Raw genomic sequence first — 20,852 nt, 5'->3', positions numbered from 1 at the left:
TATGGGGATAAATTCCTTTCTGCTGCTGTGAAAAGAAAACCCTTCACGGCACACTCAAAAGACCTTTCAGTTTAGATTTTAAAAAGGTAATCTGATGTAATGAAAATTGTTTGAAGACATCTGGACTAAAATGAATCCAGCATGAAGCAATGGATAGGCTATTTTCAGCCTTGGGACATTTTGTTTCTTGCTTAAAAGCCTACGTTTGTATGCTGACATCTTTGTACAACACTCACTTCTGTTAGTACTGTCTAGACAATTATAAAAATGATTTATCAAAAACCCAGTCACCAGAACAATTTGGTACCTTAAAATTCCTTCTCTTCCAGTATCACTGATTACAGCAATCATTTTTTCAAGCAGGTCATTCAAACAACAGAACATACAGGAAAGACTGACATGGTTCATAAGACCTGCTAGGAGACAAGACTGCAGTAAAGCCTTTTAGAACATAAAAATCTCCCAAGACATGCACATACTTAACAGTAGCAGGTATTCTTAAGCAGTTAAGTCTTTTTGAAATAAGCGAAAATCCAGAGCTCAACTGTAATCCAACTAGACTATGCTATAGGCGCATCAGCTTCAGATGTTGCATTTACCGTCTTTTTTTAGATGAAAAATTGAAATAATGGTAAAAAAAGGGAAGTATGATTTCCAAAATTGTCCAGGTAATTTCCAAAATTTCTTAAGGTTATTAAGTTTAAAGTTATTAAGTTAAGGTTATTAAGGTTCAGACCACACACACACACTTAAAGTCTGTGTGGTTCTGTGGCTGTTTGAAATCTTGCAATTGAAGTACAGTACTTCGTTGACAAGACCGTTCTTAACGTCATTCAAAACAGCTCAGTGATACCAAAACACAACCAATTCTTCTTGGAGAAGCAGCAGATATACTGCCAAATTTTGCACATCTGATTTTTCTGCTCAGCTCTTACACATTTCATGTGCTCAGTCTTAACTCAATTACTCGCCTCTGACACATTTTCTGAAAGTACCAAAGGCCAAACGTGCCAGTATATTACATAGTAACATACGTTCAAATGAGAAACTATAGTCTGGCAAAAGAGTGCACTAAGCATATTCTGTAGATATTATCCCAGGTTTTATTAGGTTTATGCCACACTTCAGCAATTCAGTAAGACACATTTGTTAGAAGAAAACTGATATTTCACTGAAAAACTATTTATTTTAATTATTCCTAAGTGCAAAGCATTGACTAACAGTAACAAGACTCATTGTAGTATGCTCCACCACTCCTCACTTCAAGAATAATCTCTTACATTCTGGAATCTGCTCAGAACACCTGTGGTAGAAAAAGTGATACCTTAGAAAGCGTGTGCACATATCCATATGAATATTGCTAGGCCAAAATTTAAATAGTAGGGAACTGTGCAAATGAAAAATAATTTCTAGTACAATAATTATCTTCAATTTTGTTTTTTAAAAAAAAGGAAAACAGACTTTTGGAAGAGCAAAACATCTGTAATACAGCTGTGTAGTATTCATGGAAAATACATAAAGTTTTTATAATTTAATTTACATATTTATCTTGCATATTATATATTAAGTGTATGTATTTCTAAATGGTATTTATAGAAAATTCAAAAATGGTATTAAGTGAGTTTCTAGAAATTTACAGTCAACACTTGCACATAAAAGCAGACAGTAACTAAGCCTCACGTCCTGACTGCTCCAGACTTTTAAAAGGATCTAGCATCCAGAAGTATGACTGTCATGCAAGTTTTAATGGAAAGAAGCAGGGAGAAATGGGACTCCTTTTCTAATCCTGTTTCAAAACTAACGACAGCTGTAATTGTAAGACAAACATTTTTAATAGCCCATATTTTATATCATGTGAAAGCATAACTAAACGGTAAATAAAAATAGCAATATATTCCTTCAGCTTGACAACTGACCTGTTTTCTGGCTACAAAGCTTTTTATCAGATTTTTGGGTAAGCTGAGAATTGTGCCCTACCAAAAAACCCACAAACAAACAAACCACCAAAAAAGCCAGCTAGCAGCCAGTTTGGAGGCTAAAAACATTGAACTTATGCTTGACTGGAAAAGGAGAAAAAAGCACAGATAAAATGGTCTGGTACATTCTTCCTTCATGCTGAAGGTTCTTCTCTGCAATTAAGTATGGACAGGAGGAGAAGAGACTGGTTTTTTTTAAAGAACACGATCATGTTTCTTTCAACCTCTTGGAAAAACCCAAATGTCAAAGTTATTCAGCTTCTTTCATAACACAGAAGGATTTCCTGATGCTGAATTTATAAGGAAATCAACAGCAAATATGCACATCCTGGGCATTAAACAGATTGACCGGCTTCAAACAGCTTTCCCAACAGACAAAAAGACCACAAGACATCCATAAGCAGACACACACACGCTTTTTTCCTACACTAAACCCCAAATCTTATAGTTGGAAACCGAGAGTGTTATACAGTGGAGAAGATGACAGCATCTTTGTAAAGATATCGACAGCATATCCCCCCTTTAAGTCTTCCTGCTTATGTCAAGTAGGCACCAAGGGGTTTAAAGTTCTGCAGAGAGCTGAAAAAACAAAATTTAAAAGGCCTAAGTGCCTTCAAGTGATGTTCATTTGTCCTCCTAAAAGAAGCTAGCATATAGATCCCCATGCCTTTCTGTCAGCAACATCTCGTATTGGTACTACACCACAATGGGGCCCATGTGACAAGGCCACTTCTGCCTCTCAACTTCAATCCAGCATTTGTAAGAATGTAAACACGGACAAAAGCTCATGAAAGCCCATCAACAAAAGGTGCCCAGAAAAGTTAACAGCACAAAAACCAAGCAATCAGCAGCACTTCCTCACAACACTTTTACTTGCAGTGATCAGTTTCAGAAATCTCCAGAATCTGTCACAGTATCTGTGTAGATGTCAATGGGATTTTTCTGCCAGCAATTTCTCCAAATCCCTTCAGAACCCGGTGTAAAGCCATAGCATCCTCTACATGCCCAGACAAGGAGTTCCACAGCCTTTCATTCAGTATCTAAACAATTACTTGCTTTTGTCTGGTTTTGAAATCCTTACCTGATAGGAACACTCCTCTGGTGTTCTTTAACTGTCGTACTGAAGAATGAACACTCACTTCCTCTTCACCTTCTCCTACATATATTTTGGACACCGCTGTTATACCCATTCCTCACTCCTCTCAACTAAAATGAAAAGATGAAACACTCCTAGCTTATGCAGATATTCCTCACACGGGAAGTTATTACATACCTTTACACCATTCCTGACTCCTCTCGTTCTATATTCTCCATTTCACAGACAAACTTTCCACCAAGATGATCAAGCTCAAAGAGTCCAGACAAACATAAAAGTAGTTATGGATACAACGTGAATATCTACAAGATTTATTGTGATCCATTTTCAGATGACTCACAGCTCCTCAGACACCCACTGACTATGCAACACAAATTTACCTAAACGCCGATCTTCAGTCTGTGCTTCTTAAGAGATTGGCAATCAAACTTCTACCTAAACTATCTGCAATTTCCAAAACATGAGTAATCATCAGGTATCACAGTTTTCCTTTTAATGACACCCCCGAGTACTGCATTTAATCCTTTTCAGCTCTGAACAGCATACAGATATTAACTCACAAATTAACATTTTAAACACAAGTATTTGGGGAATCCTAAATGCTAACAGTCCTGCATACATGAGTCACTCTTCCGGCTTTGCGTACACCAAAAAGCAGCAAGAGTAGCTAAAACTCAGATGACTAGATCTGATTATTTCTTTTTATTGAAGTGTATCAGGAAAGCCTGGAACTTCGATAACTTGCAAGTACGACTTGAAAAGCATATGAGCCTTATTCCTTTGTTTTCCTGCACTAAAATGATGTACATGCTATAGTTCTTCTCTATGCGTCAAAGGAGTTTAGAAGACTGAAATTAATCCACGTGAGAAATAAAAGCCCCCATTGTTGTTTTGGTGCCTGCAGAGCTCCTTTTTGCCACTTTCAGTGTGTTACATATTTTTTCAGTAGATTTGTTATTAACTGAAGTACTGCTGCTAAATCTCACAAGTTCTAGGTGGGACCAAGTAACTCAGTTTGATACAGCTTCACAACATAAATCCTGCTGACTAAAGTTCTTGTATACTACGCAACTAAAACTGGATTTAAAAGAAGGAGGACCTTCAAAGAAAGTTATGCACTGCTTATACGATGTCATGTCATTTTCAGATTTAAGCACTCCTCTGTTCCTGAAAGAGCAGGGCAGATGCAAGCAGTAAGAGAAAGAGTTCATAAAACAACATTAACAAGAATTACGTTTAAGCTCTGAGAGACTTTAAAGCAATATGATAAACAAAACATGTCCAGAACAAACAGGCCCCATCTAGAGCAGCAGACCATGTGACTGTCTTAAATGATAAAGCCTTACTTCTTCCCTTGAATAAAGTTGATGTTGCAGATTAGCCTAAGACACAGGCCTTGAACAACCTCACTTTTTTTTCTCCACACACTTGGGAAAAAGCAAAAGAATTTACTCTTGCCTGGAAATGGAAGGGCAAATCTACAAGAAAGAAAAATAAAAACTACTACAGTATGTAGCACTGTTGATCAAAAACATGTAATAAATTCCCAGCCTATCATCATTCACACAAATAAAGCTCATCTACAACACACTGTGGGTCCAGAGACAGCTCCATCCAGAGCTGTTTCTCCTCCTTTCCTTTTCTGTTTGTTAACTCTTTCCTGCCTGGCTTCTACATAAGTTCTGGAGAAACAGATGCAGGGATGATTTCCAAGTGACAAAAATTTTGCAAGTAAGAAGAAAAATGTTAGCACTAATAATTTTCATCCACTAAGTAATAACTTAAATAAATCCTAAGCCTGTTTGCAAATATTAACAAACAGATGGCAAAACAAATCAACACAACTGTGGAAATTCTGTAGAGGACAACCAAAACCATCAGACATCTGAGGCAAACCACTAAGAGCTTTACGTACATTACTGATGGGTACCATGAGTTTTTAAAAAGAAACAAAAAAACTCGAAGCTTCCAAACTTACCTCACACTACAAATAGGAATTTTACTTCCACACATTAACTGGCATCCAAAAGAATCTTTTTAAAATAGTAAGGGCTCCCTCTTCTGACAACACTTGGAACAAACTGTAAAGCTGGTCAGCCCGTACATGTCAGGGGATGCTGTTTTGGAAAAAAAGCCTGGCTCACATACATGACATTTATTTCCCATTAGTTAAGAAAGCTGAAAGTGTTTGAATCTTTATTCTATCTATATCTAAAGGAAAATAAACCGGTAATTATTATGATAAGAAAACTGATTTCAATCCTACTTGTAAGATTCAAAAGTAATGTATATTTTTAATGTGTAACTTGGAAAGAAACTACCTCAAATAGGAAACACAATGTAAGACTGATATGAAAGCATATAACAGATATTAATGTTAATAATAATGTGAGCTGTGTCCAGAATCAGAAGATAAAATAACAAACGGTCCTTTATAATTTATGAAGCACAGACCTACTGAAGTAGTATCTGAATACAGTGGTCTCAAATCAATAGACACCATTAATTTGTGGACCCAGCTCCCTTCTAAATTAGACAACAAAATTCTTGGTTAAGAAATGCATTGGAAGTCAATAGTGTCCAAGAATGTAAATAGATGAGGACGACAGTCTGCTTTAATCTTTTTTGTTTAACATATATTTGTGACTATTTCTCCCTCTGCTGAGCTGCTCCTCCTCCTTTTGGGCTGATTACTCAAGCCAGCTTTCCTTTCAACCAACCCTCTCAACTTTTGCTGAGCAAAAGTCACCTGAAACAGTTCCCCTGTTCCCTCAAAACCGTAAGACAAACAAGAAAATACAAATGCCAATGGTAAACTCCTGAACATTAACTGTGAAATGTATTAACCTCAAAAGCCACATTTCATTACAGACTGTATTTAGGTCATTTCCACAGAAGATCTCAACTTCTAACTCAATAGCTACTCACTTAGGCAGACTAAGAACAGGCTTTGAAAGCCGATGCCTTGTTTACTTACAAAACTTGTGTTCAGACATCCCTTCGTAACAGAAAAGATTCAAACATCTCCCTAACAAGATGTATTCCCTCTGTATGTTCTGTTCACTGAACACATTCAATAAACAGAGCCACAGTAAAATCTTGCTTCTGTGGTCTACAAGGAGCCACCGTCATATAGTGCTTCACTATTCTTTATTTAATATACTGCTGCACACTCTTCACCTTGGTCTAAAATTCATGTTTTGAAACAGCTCTCCCCACTTCACCTGGGAGCCTCACAAGTAAGATATCATTCCCAGGTGACAGAAATTTCCTTTTCACTCTCAGTGAAGGACTGATGCCCAATATTATAGTTTATTTTCCTATTGTTCCTCTCTTCTCTGGAAAGAGCTGAGATTACTCACTCTCCCTGGCAGATGACCTCTGAATCTGATTATCCACAGTTTCTGAACTCCCAAACGCATAATATGAACGCATCAGGGCAAGCTCGGTTGCATTTGTAGCAATATGATGCAAATCTGGTATCTTCCCAAGTCAGATTTTTACATAAATAGTGCTTGTACTTCAAAACATTCTAAAAATTTAAATATGTATTCTTTAATAACACAAGAATTAGCGTGTTATGAATAGTTATGTATAGAAGACAGCAAACAGTTGAAGAGGCCAAGGTAATTTTGGTTAGTACAAGAGTCAATATGAGCAAATAGGCCAAATATCCACAGCCTCTACCATCCAGCCACGACAGCCTCAAAAACAGAGACACCCCACAGACGACAGGAGGAAGCACTAAACTGGCAAGATGGGCAAACACAGTAGCTCTCGTGGCTGGTACATGTGATACCACTAGTACTTTTACAAGTGTCTTCTGTCAGTAATAACAAGACTGTGTTGCATGCAAAACAAAACTCGCTCTGCAAAACAGTAGTCCCCATACACTATGGAAACAGGCAATAGAAAGAACAGTTCTGATCACATGAAGTAAGCAGATATTATTTTAAACATACGTAACTAACAAAATTAGCTTCAAATCAAATTTATTTTCCGCTGAACCTTAATACAGCTTAGCAAGCCCCTCCTAAGAAAAAAAGCACACGTGTTTTTAAAGCACTTCTGAGCTGGTGGAAGAAAACCACAATTCCTGTTGCATCTCATTTAATCTCCCATACCACTTTAATTAGCATAGTTTCTGATTGTCAGTCAGGACATACATTAATAACGGTCCAACTTGCATTTGTCACCTACTATTGATTTTTTTTTCCCATCCTCTTCCAGGAAGGCAACATGAAGTCATAAACCCCACCGCAATCTTTCAAAGACTCTACAGTTTAGATTCATCATCTCAGCATACAGCAAAATCTTACTGTTACAGCAGCAAAGCCCAGTCTATACAAACACCACTGCAATATAACATTAAAGCTGTTTAAAAAAGGAAAAATACGCCCAACATTTTTTAAAAAAAAAGATACCATTACGCTAGAAATATTACTACAAGTCTTTAATAAATCTGGTTTTCATAAAACAGAGAAAATGCATTTCCCATCTTACCTTCAGTAACCTTAGGTGTTACTGAAGCACCAATTAAGTCCTTAAGATTTAAAATTAACCCAGTTTATAAAGTATAATTATCATTTCAGCCGAAGTTACCAGACAAGTAACTGTCCACATTGGTGTCTGCAAAATCTTTACTCTCAAAAGGGGAAATAAAGCCAAAAGCATTGAGGCATAGAAACAAAGCAGTCACTTAGATTTTACTTTTCTTCCTATTTGAAATCAACTTGGTTTACCTTCTCACAGAAGTCGCTAAGAGCTGTGAAGTCCCATTTCTTGGAATAAGCAACATTGTATCTCAGTATAGCTTCCTAGGGAAAGAGCACATCAAAATGAAGCTTAGAGATACTTAACAGAAGAAAAACGATGTTATGAAATTTCATTTTTGAAGGGACAGTACCATCTAGTGGCTAAAACCTGTCACAGAGCCCATCAAAATCCATAGAAGTGTATTAATACGGTGCAACTCCATGACACTGAATCCTGTATTTTAGGTTTAGCATTGAATAAGCTTTAGTCTACAGGCTTTTCCTAGCACAAAACAAGACGAGGCATCCTTGGACCTGCCTACAACACCCAACAAACATTCCACAGCCTGTGCTTGCTTTCTTTAAAAATACAAAAAGAGTCCCTCAGCAATATAGCAGAAGTTTTACCAGTTTAAAAACTTACAGAATCAGGACCACAACAAAATTAAACAGGTCCTTCACAACAACAACAACCACCTTCAAAAAACTGTCAAGAAAAAATACCAAATAAAATAGTATCATCAAGGAAAGTTTCATTAGTTGCTGGGGGAATGCCATTTATTTGTTTAAAGTTTATCTGTAGCTTTTGCACCCTTCTCCTTCCCTGCCTTTTAGGTATAATCAAATTATTATTCTTCACAAAAAACGTAAGTGCAATTTTAAGCTGCTCCAAATCACAATTTGTTAAAAGCCAACAAGAACTCTAAAAGTTATTACCAGAACATTTAGTCTTCACAATTTACAGATTTTTGTCAGCGGTTTGAATTGTTGCAATTTTTGTGGACTCCACCAGCACGAACAGTTACTGTTTGAAACTCTCTCACCTGTGTGTTGCCCTATGATCTGGTTACAGAAAAAGCCCACGTTACATTTGCCACAAACTAGTAGATACTGCTGGACAAACACAGTTTATAAATGACAATTCATTTTAATAATAGCTAATAAATTCAGTGGCAACACATAGGACTATTAAAGACCCCTAATTCATTAGGGAATCCCTTGAACAGCACAGATTTTTTTTAAAAATTATTTCTGTACGTGAATAAACAAATAGGACTAAGCCAGAATCACTAACAGTACACAGTGAACCTGAATGTACTTTTTATGCATATAGACTTCATTTCAAATTGACAAGCTTACCTTCAAATCATGTGAGCACGTAAATTTGTTAAGTAAGGCTGTTTGGATTAGTTCCCATCGACTTCCAGCAGTTCTGTCTCCATTCTTTAAACCAAAACCCCAAAACAAAGTCGGATTAAGTTATTCAAAACAGAATGACATATTTACTAATAATTTTCTTCCTTGCCCCATTTTTTGAAATAAAGTTTGCTTTATTTGTGAAGGCCTTTAAAAATAAACCACGTATTCTGAATAACTGTGAAGCACTTCTGCAGTTCTAGAGTCCCCTGCATTTAACTTCCTTAAGGTTCCCTTTTAACTGAAGCTACAGATAAAACATTACCACACTTAAAATACACAATTCAAAACTCAAAAACTAACTTTATAAAAAACAGTATTAAGAACATTAAGGGCACAGATTATAAAAGCATATTGCTGTGGCTGACTTGCACTAACCCAAATGTAAGACAACCTGTGATACTGTTCCTCAACAGAAAGTCTTACCGCCCACTGCAATCAGTAACAACAGTTCCTATAGGACCACCACGAGGGCAGATACAACTCATCTTGCTCAACTGGCAACAAAGACCTTATCAACACTTTTCCTCTGAAACATCAATTAAATTCATTTTATACTGTATCTTTAACATTGAAAAATTAAAAGATTTAATTTTTTAAGAGTACTTCCTAGAGGCTATAAAAATCATCTGTTTCAGATTCAAGCATCAATAATCATGATAGTGTCTTCACTACAGGACACACTTGCTGACAATACTCATCACAGTCTAAAGTATTTCAGTGGGTACGTTTAAGTAAGTCTCGAGCAGTAACAAGAAACAGCAAATGAACAAACCATGCAGGGCCAACCCTAACCTCTCTGCCATTGTTTCATCAGAACAGCAGTCAGATACACCTCACTATCAGCAATACCTGACAGAGTATTATGAATTTGAAGCCACATATTGATTATTCACATCTGTTGGCATCCCAAATTGCTTCACCAAAAAAACCCCAAACCCAAACATATAAATACTTATGCTCCATATCAAAATATATTCATGATCAAATCACTGGCTAGGTAAAAAAATTACTAGAGAGAAAAAAAAAACAACATTAAAACAAATCTCCTGCTCTGCCTGAAGCATCATGACCCACAGTCCAGGTTTTCAGACCAGGTATGTTCATCTACTTGATTTTCCAATTCCATACATACAGTCTTCCAACTAAGCAAATGCAGTAAACTGAAAACTCATCTATATGAAAACAAATTTATTTGCTTACACAACTGTAAATACTTGAGCTTACCTCATCCTCTACAGGGTATAAATTCTGTTCTGAGCAGGGCATTTTAACATGTTTGTTGTCCCACAAATCTTTGTAGTGAGTTGGAAAAGGTTTAGGCACCTCTCCTTCCCTCAGAAGATCTACCTGCAACACAGAAGGAGGTGGGGGAAAGTTCAGACTCTACTTTCAAGTTTTTAAATTGAAGAAATAAAAAGTAAGCAAAAACATAGTTAAAAAGAGGTCTTATCTACAGCCACCTTTTTTGGAAAGGGGAAAGCCACAAACTGACCACGACAGATACTCAGAAAAAAAAATCCATCTGTTACTCCTACATTATACTTGGTGAAAAGAACACCACCTTATCATTTGACCTCTTGAAACACAATGAAATAAAGGTAATACATGCAATTATCTCATGTCCAATTATCAACTAAAGACTTCCTCATTTATGAATTTAAGTGTTTACATAGTGTCATCCAAGTATTTTCAAAATGTAGCTTCAAATATACCGATAGTCATGTGCAGAAATAATGTTTTTTAACCTAAGAACGAAGAGGATGAGAAATCATTATAGATACAGCAATATTTCAAATTTACTCCACAGAATACCAGAAATGTAAAAATGATGTGATGTACTTAAAGACCTAATCTGCTAGACAGCCTTCTGACAGCACTAATTCTCTCAGAACTTGCATTTAAACTTAAACATGCTTTTCTTTTGTTTGGGATTTAACCATGACCCTGCGGTTTTCTGGTCACATGTTTTACTCCAAGAATAATATGACTGCATACTACTCCAAAAAATTAAAGGCAAATACATCAGATTTGATCTAAAATGCAGTGGTAAAACTCTTTGAAAATCCTCTTCGTGTTTTGTCTTTTTTATATCTTGAGCCTTTTGCGTATCTTGAACCCAAAACAGAATCATATTAAAACAAAAATATAACATGAGTACAAATTTTACTTGCAGACATATTTAAATTCTCACAGTTTACAACTCAGACAAGGAAGTACACACATACCTCTTTGCAAAAGAAAAATACTTGTCCCTAACGAGCCAGAGGCAGTTCAAACAATTACATTTCTTCTGGATCTTAATATCCTAATTCTGTGCATCAGAAAAGTCAATTTTCAGGAAAATCCGTTGCCCTAGTCTGCTTGCAAGGAATGGCAAAGAAAGAATTCCACAACCTGCTAATACTACAAGACTAATGTTTGGCATTTCATATTATTGAACAATTCAGTAGGAAATTTGATTTCAGGTAATACACTTAATTATCGTACTCTGACGGTTACTGTATGATTGGCTGAGGGTCGCAGATGAGGAAGACGGGCCCCACACATTGGCATTCTTCTCATCTCTTCAATTGGTGTCCCAAACCATTTCTTATTAGTTGGAAGAGGAGGTGGCACATATTTAGGCATCTTCCTTCCTGGCCTCTGGGGTTTGAATTCACACTTTTCTTTCCTGCTGTTAAAATAAAATATGTTGAAACAATTCATTTCCACTGAAAAAAACTAGTAGGCAAATACATGAACTTCCACTCCAGGGTTATGTTTGTAACAGAGTCAGTTTATTTGCTAGTCCTTGCTGTAGCCCCAGGCCAAAGCTTTATTTGGGGAACTCTCCCCTTGCCGCCCCCCCCGGCAACTTTCTCCTCCACCAACACACACAAGTACCCAATGTCTACCAAAACACTCCTCACCACAGGCTTACAAACCCCTTCACAGAACAGCGGTGAGTTAGCAAGGTACAGTTTTCCTCTGCAGAGTCCCAACTGGATCTGTTTATCCAGGGACAGGAGACAGACTCACTGGCCAGTATTTGTCAGGATAGCCTCTAGAGCCCCTTCTCAACTATTAGAAAACAAACAAATGTGCATGCAGAGATGCGCATATTCTTTCTTCAAACTAAAAAAAAAACACCAAAAACCCAAAACACTTCTTAACCACCCTTTCTCACTAGGGTTGTATTTTTCATGTCAGGCATAAAACACTTGCAATGGAAGTAGACATTTAAAAGTAATCCAAAACACACCTGTAAAATTCAATTATATGCAAGAGCAGATGAACTAATCCTCTTTGATGGTCAAAGGTATTTGCATGGATCTGATATTCTGGGGAAGAAAAATCTGAACGTGCTGTATGTTTGATGTAATATACCAGATGTTTCTCACGCAAAAGGGAGGAAGTTCTCAGAGTAGAACGCAAAACAAGTTAAAAGCCTGCACTCTGAGGTACTGTTTAGACCTCTAAATTCCCCTTAGCGAATTTACTCCACCCTCGGATAAAGATGTAGTCCAACCTGTTTGCTGCATCTATGCATATGCCAGTATTGCCAGGTGCAGACATTACCTCCAGCCTGGCCGATCACATACAAATGGTGTAGCCACACCGGCATGACACTGGGTACAGGCCCACTGCGCTCATCTGAGAGCCAGAGGGTAATTCTGGCACAGCATTACCGATGACTGAAACCTGTTTGATACACCACTGCTTTCTTCTCTGTGAGTTAGGATCTGAGCCACTCTACCTTCTGCTGTAGGCCTGGCATAACAAAAAGCAGGAGGAAAGCTTTAAGATTTTCTAATTGCCCTCTTAAGCACTATAGGCAATACCACTACTTTGCCCGGCACTGCAGTTTATAACCCTCACATCCTCTTGTTTAGACCCCCCCAAAATAAAAGCAAAAATAATCTCTCTGCAGCCTCACACACTATCTTACTAATTATTCCGTAAAGTACTGCTAGGATTCCCACCTATCCACACAGCAAAACTTCTGCATGAGTTTCCCTTTCAAACATGGATTTATTTTAACACACTATGCTCTAGCACTGACAAACACAAGCCTCAATCTCTGCTGCTTTGCTACTACAGCAATTCATTTAAATTAGTGAAAAGAGTACTCCCTAAACCCATTATTTTAAACGTTAGGACGCCCTTTCCCATACTTCAGCAAATTCATCTCCAATCTCAGCCAACTCATCTCTTAAGATCTGTCAGACGCAAGCTCCCACCGCTAGTTAGCCAACCTCCATCACCTTCTTCCTCTCCTCCTTGAAAAGTATGGTTTGTGCTGCTCGTCACACCCAGAAAGGACCTCCCAGAAAAGATGTGCAAAACTACATTCTTGCCCTACTTTAAAGACTTGAGTCAACTAAGAAAATTGCTTGTTACACCAATACACACAGCCCTCTCATTTCTGCTTGTTCCTTTGCTGTTTATTCACTTTTGTCTGCTCCCACTGAAATCTAAGCTCTCAGAGAAGAGATTACCCTTTACACAACATCTAGCATGCAGAGTCCTGGGTCACAGCCGCAGCTTCTCTTTCCAGTGCTGTAGTCTGTATCACCAGCCCTTCTCTCTCCCGAATTATGAATAAAGCCAAAAAAAAAAACCCTGAAAAATATGCATACACATCTCTACAACTGTGTTCAAAAGTGAGATTTTTCATGTCTATTTCAACCAAAGCATCAGCAGCACTAATGCTTCAACAAAACAGATCAGTGTTTTTAAAAGATGAAACTAAGAAGCCCATTAGTTTCTTCATGTATTCTGAAATTTTTGAGCATGAAAAAAAAGATGAAGTGGCAGACAGAACACTACCTTTTCTCCTCAACTTTAGGTATCCTCATGAAGTGAGAGGTGATTTTGGAATCTCTCTTCACACCCTGTTTTGCACTTTTGCATTCTGATGACGGAGCAGGATACAGCGCAGGTGACTTCGTATGCAGACTGTCCTCTTTAACAGAATTATCTGTTTCCTCAAAGCTTTCACAGCCCTTGGCAGAAAAACGTGACTTTCTTGACTCCAGGTCAGCATCCCCATATTGAATTCTAAAAGATTTGTTTATGGATTTTGAGATATTTATCTCCTCTCGCTCATCAAGAAATGGACTTGTTTCTTCATCAGCCTCTGACCCATGACAGCTATTTTTAGAATTATCTACATCCATCGGTGACTCCGGTTCACTTTCTTTCTCAAAAGCAGGTGAATCCCCTGAACTGCTCTGACATTTGCTCAGTTTCCCAGGACCTCCAAGATCAGATACACAAGCATCACAACCAGCATCTGAAAGTGGACTTTCTGGAACTACATCCCCTTCTTGTTCACCCATTAAACTGACAGAATTGCAACTCTTCAGCTTTTGTGAGTTGCATGAAGCCGCTTGCTCATCTGTCTCGGTATCTTTTGAAGAAAGTTTTGTATTTCCCATTTTTAAAGACTGGCCAGATGGCAATTTCTTCTGAGTCCAATTGTCACTGCTTTCTTCACAGCCCCTCTGAGCCTGCTTGCCAATTTTGTGCATCTGGTCAACGTTGGCATTTTTGAAGAGGTCTCCAGACTGCATCCCCTTCACAGGCTCTGTGTCCAAGATTGCATCTTTGTCCTCAGCCACCCAGTTACACATGCTGACTGTCTGAGGCAAATTTACATGCTTTGTCCGAACTTCCACAGATATTTTTGAATAATTTTGCTGACAAATATTCTCTAGCTTTTTCACATCATGCTCGCAAAAGTTCTCTTTTTTAATGGAAGTCATCTTGGGATTTGCTTCAGTATTGTTATGGATTTTGCTGTGTAAGCTGTGGAAGAGAAGGGAATTTAATGTCTTGTCTCCAAATGAAATTTCTGTGTATATATATTTTTAAAAAGAAATTATAAAAATACAATAGAAAATACAGGATTTTATTCATTATACTCTGTAAGTGAGCACTAACAGGATCAAGAAGTTTTACTGCACCAGGGACTGTATCTCCATGACAACCTATTTCCATTTAAAGGATCCAAAGGATGATGAATCAGTTGCTTATCTTAGAAATCTATACAAGTTATTCATTATCTTATTTTCAAATCTAAACAGTATTAAGCTGTTTAGCTAATTTTCTCCAGATAAAAAAAGTTCAAAGTTATGATGAAGTCCTCCTTAACTTTCATTTTTAATCAGTTAAATACAGTGAAAAAGGAAAGCAATGGTTTTGTAGCCATTCCCTCAGAGCTACAAATTCATCTTTTAGAAGACCAGGACACAGCAGTCCACAATTTCAAAAACATCCTATTACTTCCTTACTTTTATAAACAGTCCATGACTTTAAAAAAAATAAAAATTACAAATACAAAAGCATGAGTAAAATATATTTAGAACTGGTAAGAAAAGTTAAAGAGAAAAATCACCTAACTTGTCCTGTGCTGTCTTACACAAAGAACAGAAAGAAATGCATCCTAACGGTTACACAGGGAAACGAAGCAAGTTTTGTATGAGCAGATTAAACTTTTCAAGAAGACACTAGGAAGTAATTTCACACATATGTACTAATTTTTGTACCAGTGTATCGATAAAGAAAAATACTTAAGACACCATATAAATATTAAAACAACTGACTACTCTTGGTGATTATATCACTCCAAACAATACCCCCGCCTGAATTTATTGATACATATTACATACAACCAATGCAAACTTAAGTACGCTAAACTCTTTATGTCTGGTTATTGCCCAGTATCCCATCTACATAATCCTAAATTCAGCAACTGAATATCTTAATAGATTCTTGAACACATTAATTCTCTCCATGAATGGTAACAGATCCTCTTCTAAAAAAGCACTCTGGGTAAAGAAACACCATTCACACCTTTATCATTACAGAACAAAAAGAGAAGAAAAAAAAAAAAAGCTTCTTGGAGCAACAGATGACAGCTTGGAACCTCACGCATAGGAAAATTATTTGAAAACAAAAGGATTTTAGAGGGTTTTATATTATGATAATGTAACTTCCCACCTAAACATTTGTTTCTGCACTGAAAATTCTGATGAAAAAACATTACTGCTGCCATCTCAATAAATGACTGTTTAAAGGTATTGACAACATCTGTTGTCAGCTTCAGATAAGAAATCAAATCTAACACAAAGACTGTTCAAATTCAGATTGTCCTATCAACTGCAATAGAAAATCACATTAAATGCTTACACAACTAACCTGCTAAAAACTGACTAGGCTGTAGTCTGTCAGCAAGGCTGGGGAAGAGCACACAAAAGCAATACTCTAAAGGGAAACTTCAAAAAAAAAAAAAAAAGTATTTACTCCCTCCTTAAGCATCCTCTTAATATCTTTGCTTTACTGCAACCTGTGACCCTGTAATTGAGTCCTACGTAGTTCTGTATTAATCATCCCAAGTTTTCCTATTTTAGCATTGCTATGGATTTCCATTTCTATTTATTAACAAACATCAATGAAATATAAACCAACAGATTTGCAAGTGGAATTACAGGAAAATAATATCTGAAATTCCTCTGCAACAGACAGTTAAACTCTTAGGTGTTTAATTTTAACACTGCCTTGCACACATTGCTCCTGACAGATTATGTTAGCAGGAAACACCAAACTTTACCTGGTTCCATTCAGCAGCAAAACTTTTATAAAACCTTCACAAGATAACCTGAAGTTACATTTGAGCACCTGTAAATTTCGGTCCAAACTAAATCAAGTTGCACATGTTTATACTACAATCACAGTCCAATGAGACAAACCAAAACAGACCTTTGTCTGTAAATTAACATAACTGCAAGTTGAATGCAGGACCATCAGCCCAAATCTGTAACTGTTACTGCCCTATCTTAAACAAAAATAAAAGCAGAGCTGTTGACTAAGGGCATAGCCTGATATTACAGCTAACTTGACCTAGCAGTTCACTGCCACTGGAAGCAGCAGTCCCACTTGGCCTTGCCCTTGCTTTTTCTTTGCAGGAGCAGCAGTGTTTATTCACCTAAAGAATGAGGTGCTTCAGGAAGCTAAGTCAGCAGAAAAGTTTGTGTTTGGGGACTTAGAGGGGAGGGGTGAGGGACTAGTTAGCTTTCTGTAATGAAACCGTCAGGCAGTTACACTCAAAAGGATGTGTCATGGTAAGGAAAACAGCAGAAACGGGGTTGCCTTTTTTCAGTAGCTAGCTGTGCTGGCAACCCACAGTTTTGAGTTCCCCACAGGCCCACTCAAAGAACACAACTTTTCAATAGGTATGCTGTACATTTTACCTTTTGGACTCAGTTGTCTTGGGTCCTTTATTCTCCAACCAAGTGGTAATTGTCCGTTGTTTACAAACTGAAAAAACACATTTCACTATATTATTACATGAAACATGATAGAGCTGCAACATGATTTCATATGAATAAAGTAACTTGTTCTGGACGAAGATAAAAACACCTCAACTAAGTCCTCATTATCTCTACTACAAGGAGCTTCCACTAATACTATTAAAACTACATGTGATGCAATATTTAATTTTTAGCAGTCAGCAACTGTAGCTTCTGTAATAGTTTTTATAAAAGCCAGACTTGGAGGGTGTGTTGGTTGGGGTTTTGTAGCCAACTTTTTTTTAATATGGTTAAAAACATACAGTCAATCTCCAGAGGGGGAAAAAAAAAAAAAAAAAAAAAAAAGACAACTTCAACTTTCCAGCTCTGATTATCACCTTTAATTACCACCACAGCGAGCCCTGGAAGACTTCTGTTGGTTTGGAATGAAGAGACAACATGAAATAGCTTTAAAAAACCCAACCAAACAAAAAACTACCAACTAGGCATCTTAGAAGACCCAACTGAGAAACTTACTTATATGCAACATACTGTGAAACATGAGGCTTAATATAAAGATTGTACACATTAGAAGTGACAAGTGCTGAGAAAAGGATTTTGTCTTCTCCCCTCCATCTGTAAACCGTTTGTAAAGCCTGTCAACGCTTACTCCCCTAACAGCAACAAAGTGTGAAGGACTTCTGGAAATTTACTATTAACACTCTTATCTCTGTGATGATGTTCAGACAAGCTTCCAAAACCAGCAGCACATGAACTAATTATGTAGAGACTTGGGGGAGTGGCAGGGAATAAGGAGAAAAAACTCAAAGCAGTTATTTCACAACTGGAAAGTAATCTTAGGAATTTTTTTTTTAGTTTAGTTTTGTTGTTGTTATTTAAAGGTAATTCTGAAAATCTAGCAACTGCTTTCAGTTTTTCAGTTCCTTTTCTTTCCTTTTGTCAAGAGAAGTTATCTACCTGCCACTACTAACTATGCAAGGCATTTACCCACTGCTTTCAACCAGGTATGTAAAATTTGTAGTTCCCCTACGGCAAGAGTAGTTTTGCAGAACTTAAAAACCAGTACAGCAGATCTGGCTATTCCAATTAATAGTCACTACATAAAGACTCAGCACTTTACTGCAGATGGAGGTTGTGTAGCTTGTAGCATAGGTAGCTTAGGCCGTAGAAAACTTAAAGAGACATTGTTTCATAAATGCTTTCCCTAACACTCCAGACCTTGAAGACTTCCACAGCTGGTTATTAAGTATCGTCATCAAAAGTACAGTTTGTAGAACACAAAAATAATCTCCAGAAAATATTTAAATCCTTTTAGTTTCTTCTGAAACAATAGTGCAAAACTGCCATCACGTGACTAGGTCACTGGGGAGTAACGCCAAAGCTGTATGTGGAGCGCAAGCACAAGGATACCTGTGCCATACTCAGCCATTCGATTTTTTTCAAAAAACACATAGCTTCACCCCACTCAGACAAAAATATCTGAAGGATTTTATTAACTAGAAGATTGTTATTTCTAAAGATTCACTAAAACTGAAGTCTATTAGTCATTCTGTTCACCAAATTTCACTTTATTTAAAGTGTTAACCCACTGCCTACAGGAAAAGGGGCAGAAACAGAAAATAACTTGAAGAGACATGTTAAAACATCGGACAAATAAACCTCTTCAAAAGGCAGCCGACTACTTCTTGAGGTATAAATTTGCACTGAGGCAGGAATACTAATTCTCTAGCACAATAAATAGAAATTATAGCAGCAGCAGCACAGAATTAAATGGTTTTGGTCTGAATTTTAACATCTGACTAAGCCCTTTAAGCCCTATAACCAACACAGTACGCATAATTTTAATACTACTAACATCTCTTTTTGCTACAGAAAAGGTGGTAAAAACATAAGCAACAACAAAAAGACAATATATGCTTACATACAGCATAAACAATAAAAGCAAACTTTGGTGTGATTTCTTTTAAAGTTGATCTCTAAATTTCTGCTTAAGATTCCCCAGACAAATTCCCACAAAGAAACCATTCTTCAGAATCTACCACTGAGGAAAACAACTGAATTTGTAGAACATTCTTATTTATCACTCTGTAGGAGTGCATATGTATATAACTTCGAACTATTGCCTACTCGAAGTTGCCTCTAAGTTACTGGTTACTGAGGTTTAACTCATCAACCGAGGACCACAGCAAATCTGTTCAGGTTTCTTTTCGTCCCTGCGCTCCTTCCTATTCCTGAAACAGGTACTTTATCGTGCATTAAAATTTGATTTTGACAGCATTAGCTCCAAATAAAGTCACCCAAAGAGGCTTGTGGGAACTTTTTATACACAGCTTTGTTCCAGGGCAGGAGGCGCAGCCCCCACGGCCAGCAGCACGCCAGGCCTGCAGCCACACGCCCATGCGGACTGTCACCACCCTTAGCTCTCACGGCCGCGACAGCCTGGCACAGCACCCCGCCGAACGTCATTTCTCTCGCAAGGCTTTGCCCCCTCACACGCAACGTGCTACCTTTAGCGGCTCACGCCTCACTGGCACGGCTGCACCGCTGCCGGAAAGTTTGTGCAGAACCTGGCCCAAAGCGATCCGGCACCCAGACCCCTCTCCACTGGGAAGCAAAGCGCACTGCCCCACGCCGCCGGGGGCGGGTGCCCGGGGCACGCTGGCTGCGCGAAGCTCAGCTAGAGACGACGAAAGCCCCGGCACTGAAGGCCAGCTCCGGGGAGGCTACGTGCAGCCGCACAGGCGGCCTCCCGCCACGTCCCGCTGCCCTCCCTCCAGCGCATCACGCGAACAGGGGCCGGAAGGCCCGCAAGCAGCAGGGGGGACCCCGCACCTCGGCGCGGCCCCCGGCCCGGCCGCCGCCTCCCGCCCAGCCCCAGGCGATGGAGCAGCGCTCCGGGCCGGCCTGGGCGAGTTCCGCACTGCCCAGGCCGTGCGGGCGCAGCCGCCCCCCCGGCACCCCGCAGCCGCCGAGAGGAAAGGGAGTTGGGGGACCCCCGCCGAGGCCCCCTCCGCGCCCAGCCCCGGCGCTCACCTGGCCGCTTCCCCTCGGCCCGGGGAGGGTGCAGCCCCGGCCGGTACAAACCTTTGTTCCCCACGGCGATGGTGGGGCTGCCGCCGCCGGAGCTGCCGCCCCCAGGCCCCTCCTGGCGGGGACCGAGCAGCGGCCGCTCTCCCTGGGAGCTGCCGCCGGCGCTGGCGGTGCTCGGCCGGGCTCTCTTCCGAGGGGGGTCCCGCCCGCAGCCCGCACTCATCCTCAGCGGGCCCGCCCAGCCCGCCTCAGCCGCGCGGGCCCGCCAGCGGCCGCCGGGGCCAGGCGGCTGCCGCCCCCCGGGGACGGCGCGACGATGCGGCGGCGGCGGCTCTGCCCCTCCGCATCCTCCGGCCCGCGGCGCCGGGCGCTTTCCGCCAGCCGCGCCCTCGGCGGGAGGCGCGGAAGGAGCGGCGGGGCCGGAGCCGAGCCGCGTCTAGCGAGGGGAGCTGGGGACCACCGCCGCTCGCAGCAAAATGGCTCCCCGCCCGCCTCACCCCCT

The 20,852-nt window shown here is 39.4% G+C and overlaps 1 protein-coding gene across 8 annotated transcripts in view; it reads right to left on the bottom strand.

Annotated features, from left to right (window-relative positions):
- The window catches only part of PARG (poly(ADP-ribose) glycohydrolase), a 71,216-nt gene that overhangs the window by 50,268 nt on the left and 96 nt on the right, over window positions 1–20,852 (bottom strand). For 3 of the 8 annotated variants that reach the window (XR_005829557.1, XM_040605395.1, XM_040605398.1), the window contains exons 1-7: window positions 20,354–20,851; window positions 17,261–17,327; window positions 13,836–14,816; window positions 11,514–11,700; window positions 10,251–10,373; window positions 8,967–9,050; window positions 7,815–7,889 (exon numbers count right to left, since the gene is read on the bottom strand). Coding sequence is in view for 7 of the 8 variants with exons in the window: in XM_040605395.1 (XP_040461329.1) it covers window positions 7,815–7,889; window positions 8,967–9,050; window positions 10,251–10,373; window positions 11,514–11,700; window positions 13,836–14,816; window positions 17,261–17,327; window positions 20,354–20,573 (1,737 nt within the window). In the remaining variant the exon portion in view is untranslated. Of the gene's footprint in view, window positions 1–7,814; window positions 7,890–8,966; window positions 9,051–10,250; window positions 10,374–11,513; window positions 11,701–13,835; window positions 14,817–17,260; window positions 17,328–20,353; window position 20,852 lie in introns of those variants that run through there. The other 5 variants (XM_040605397.1, XM_040605399.1, XM_040605400.1 and 2 more) reach the window with 3 other exon arrangements.

This window comes from Falco naumanni, chromosome 9 (genome assembly GCF_017639655.2).
Source record: "Falco naumanni isolate bFalNau1 chromosome 9, bFalNau1.pat, whole genome shotgun sequence".
Lineage (NCBI taxonomy): Eukaryota > Metazoa > Chordata > Aves > Falconiformes > Falconidae > Falco > Falco naumanni.
Note: the sequence above shows the minus strand (reverse complement) of the source record. Positions and strands in the feature narration are given on the sequence as shown.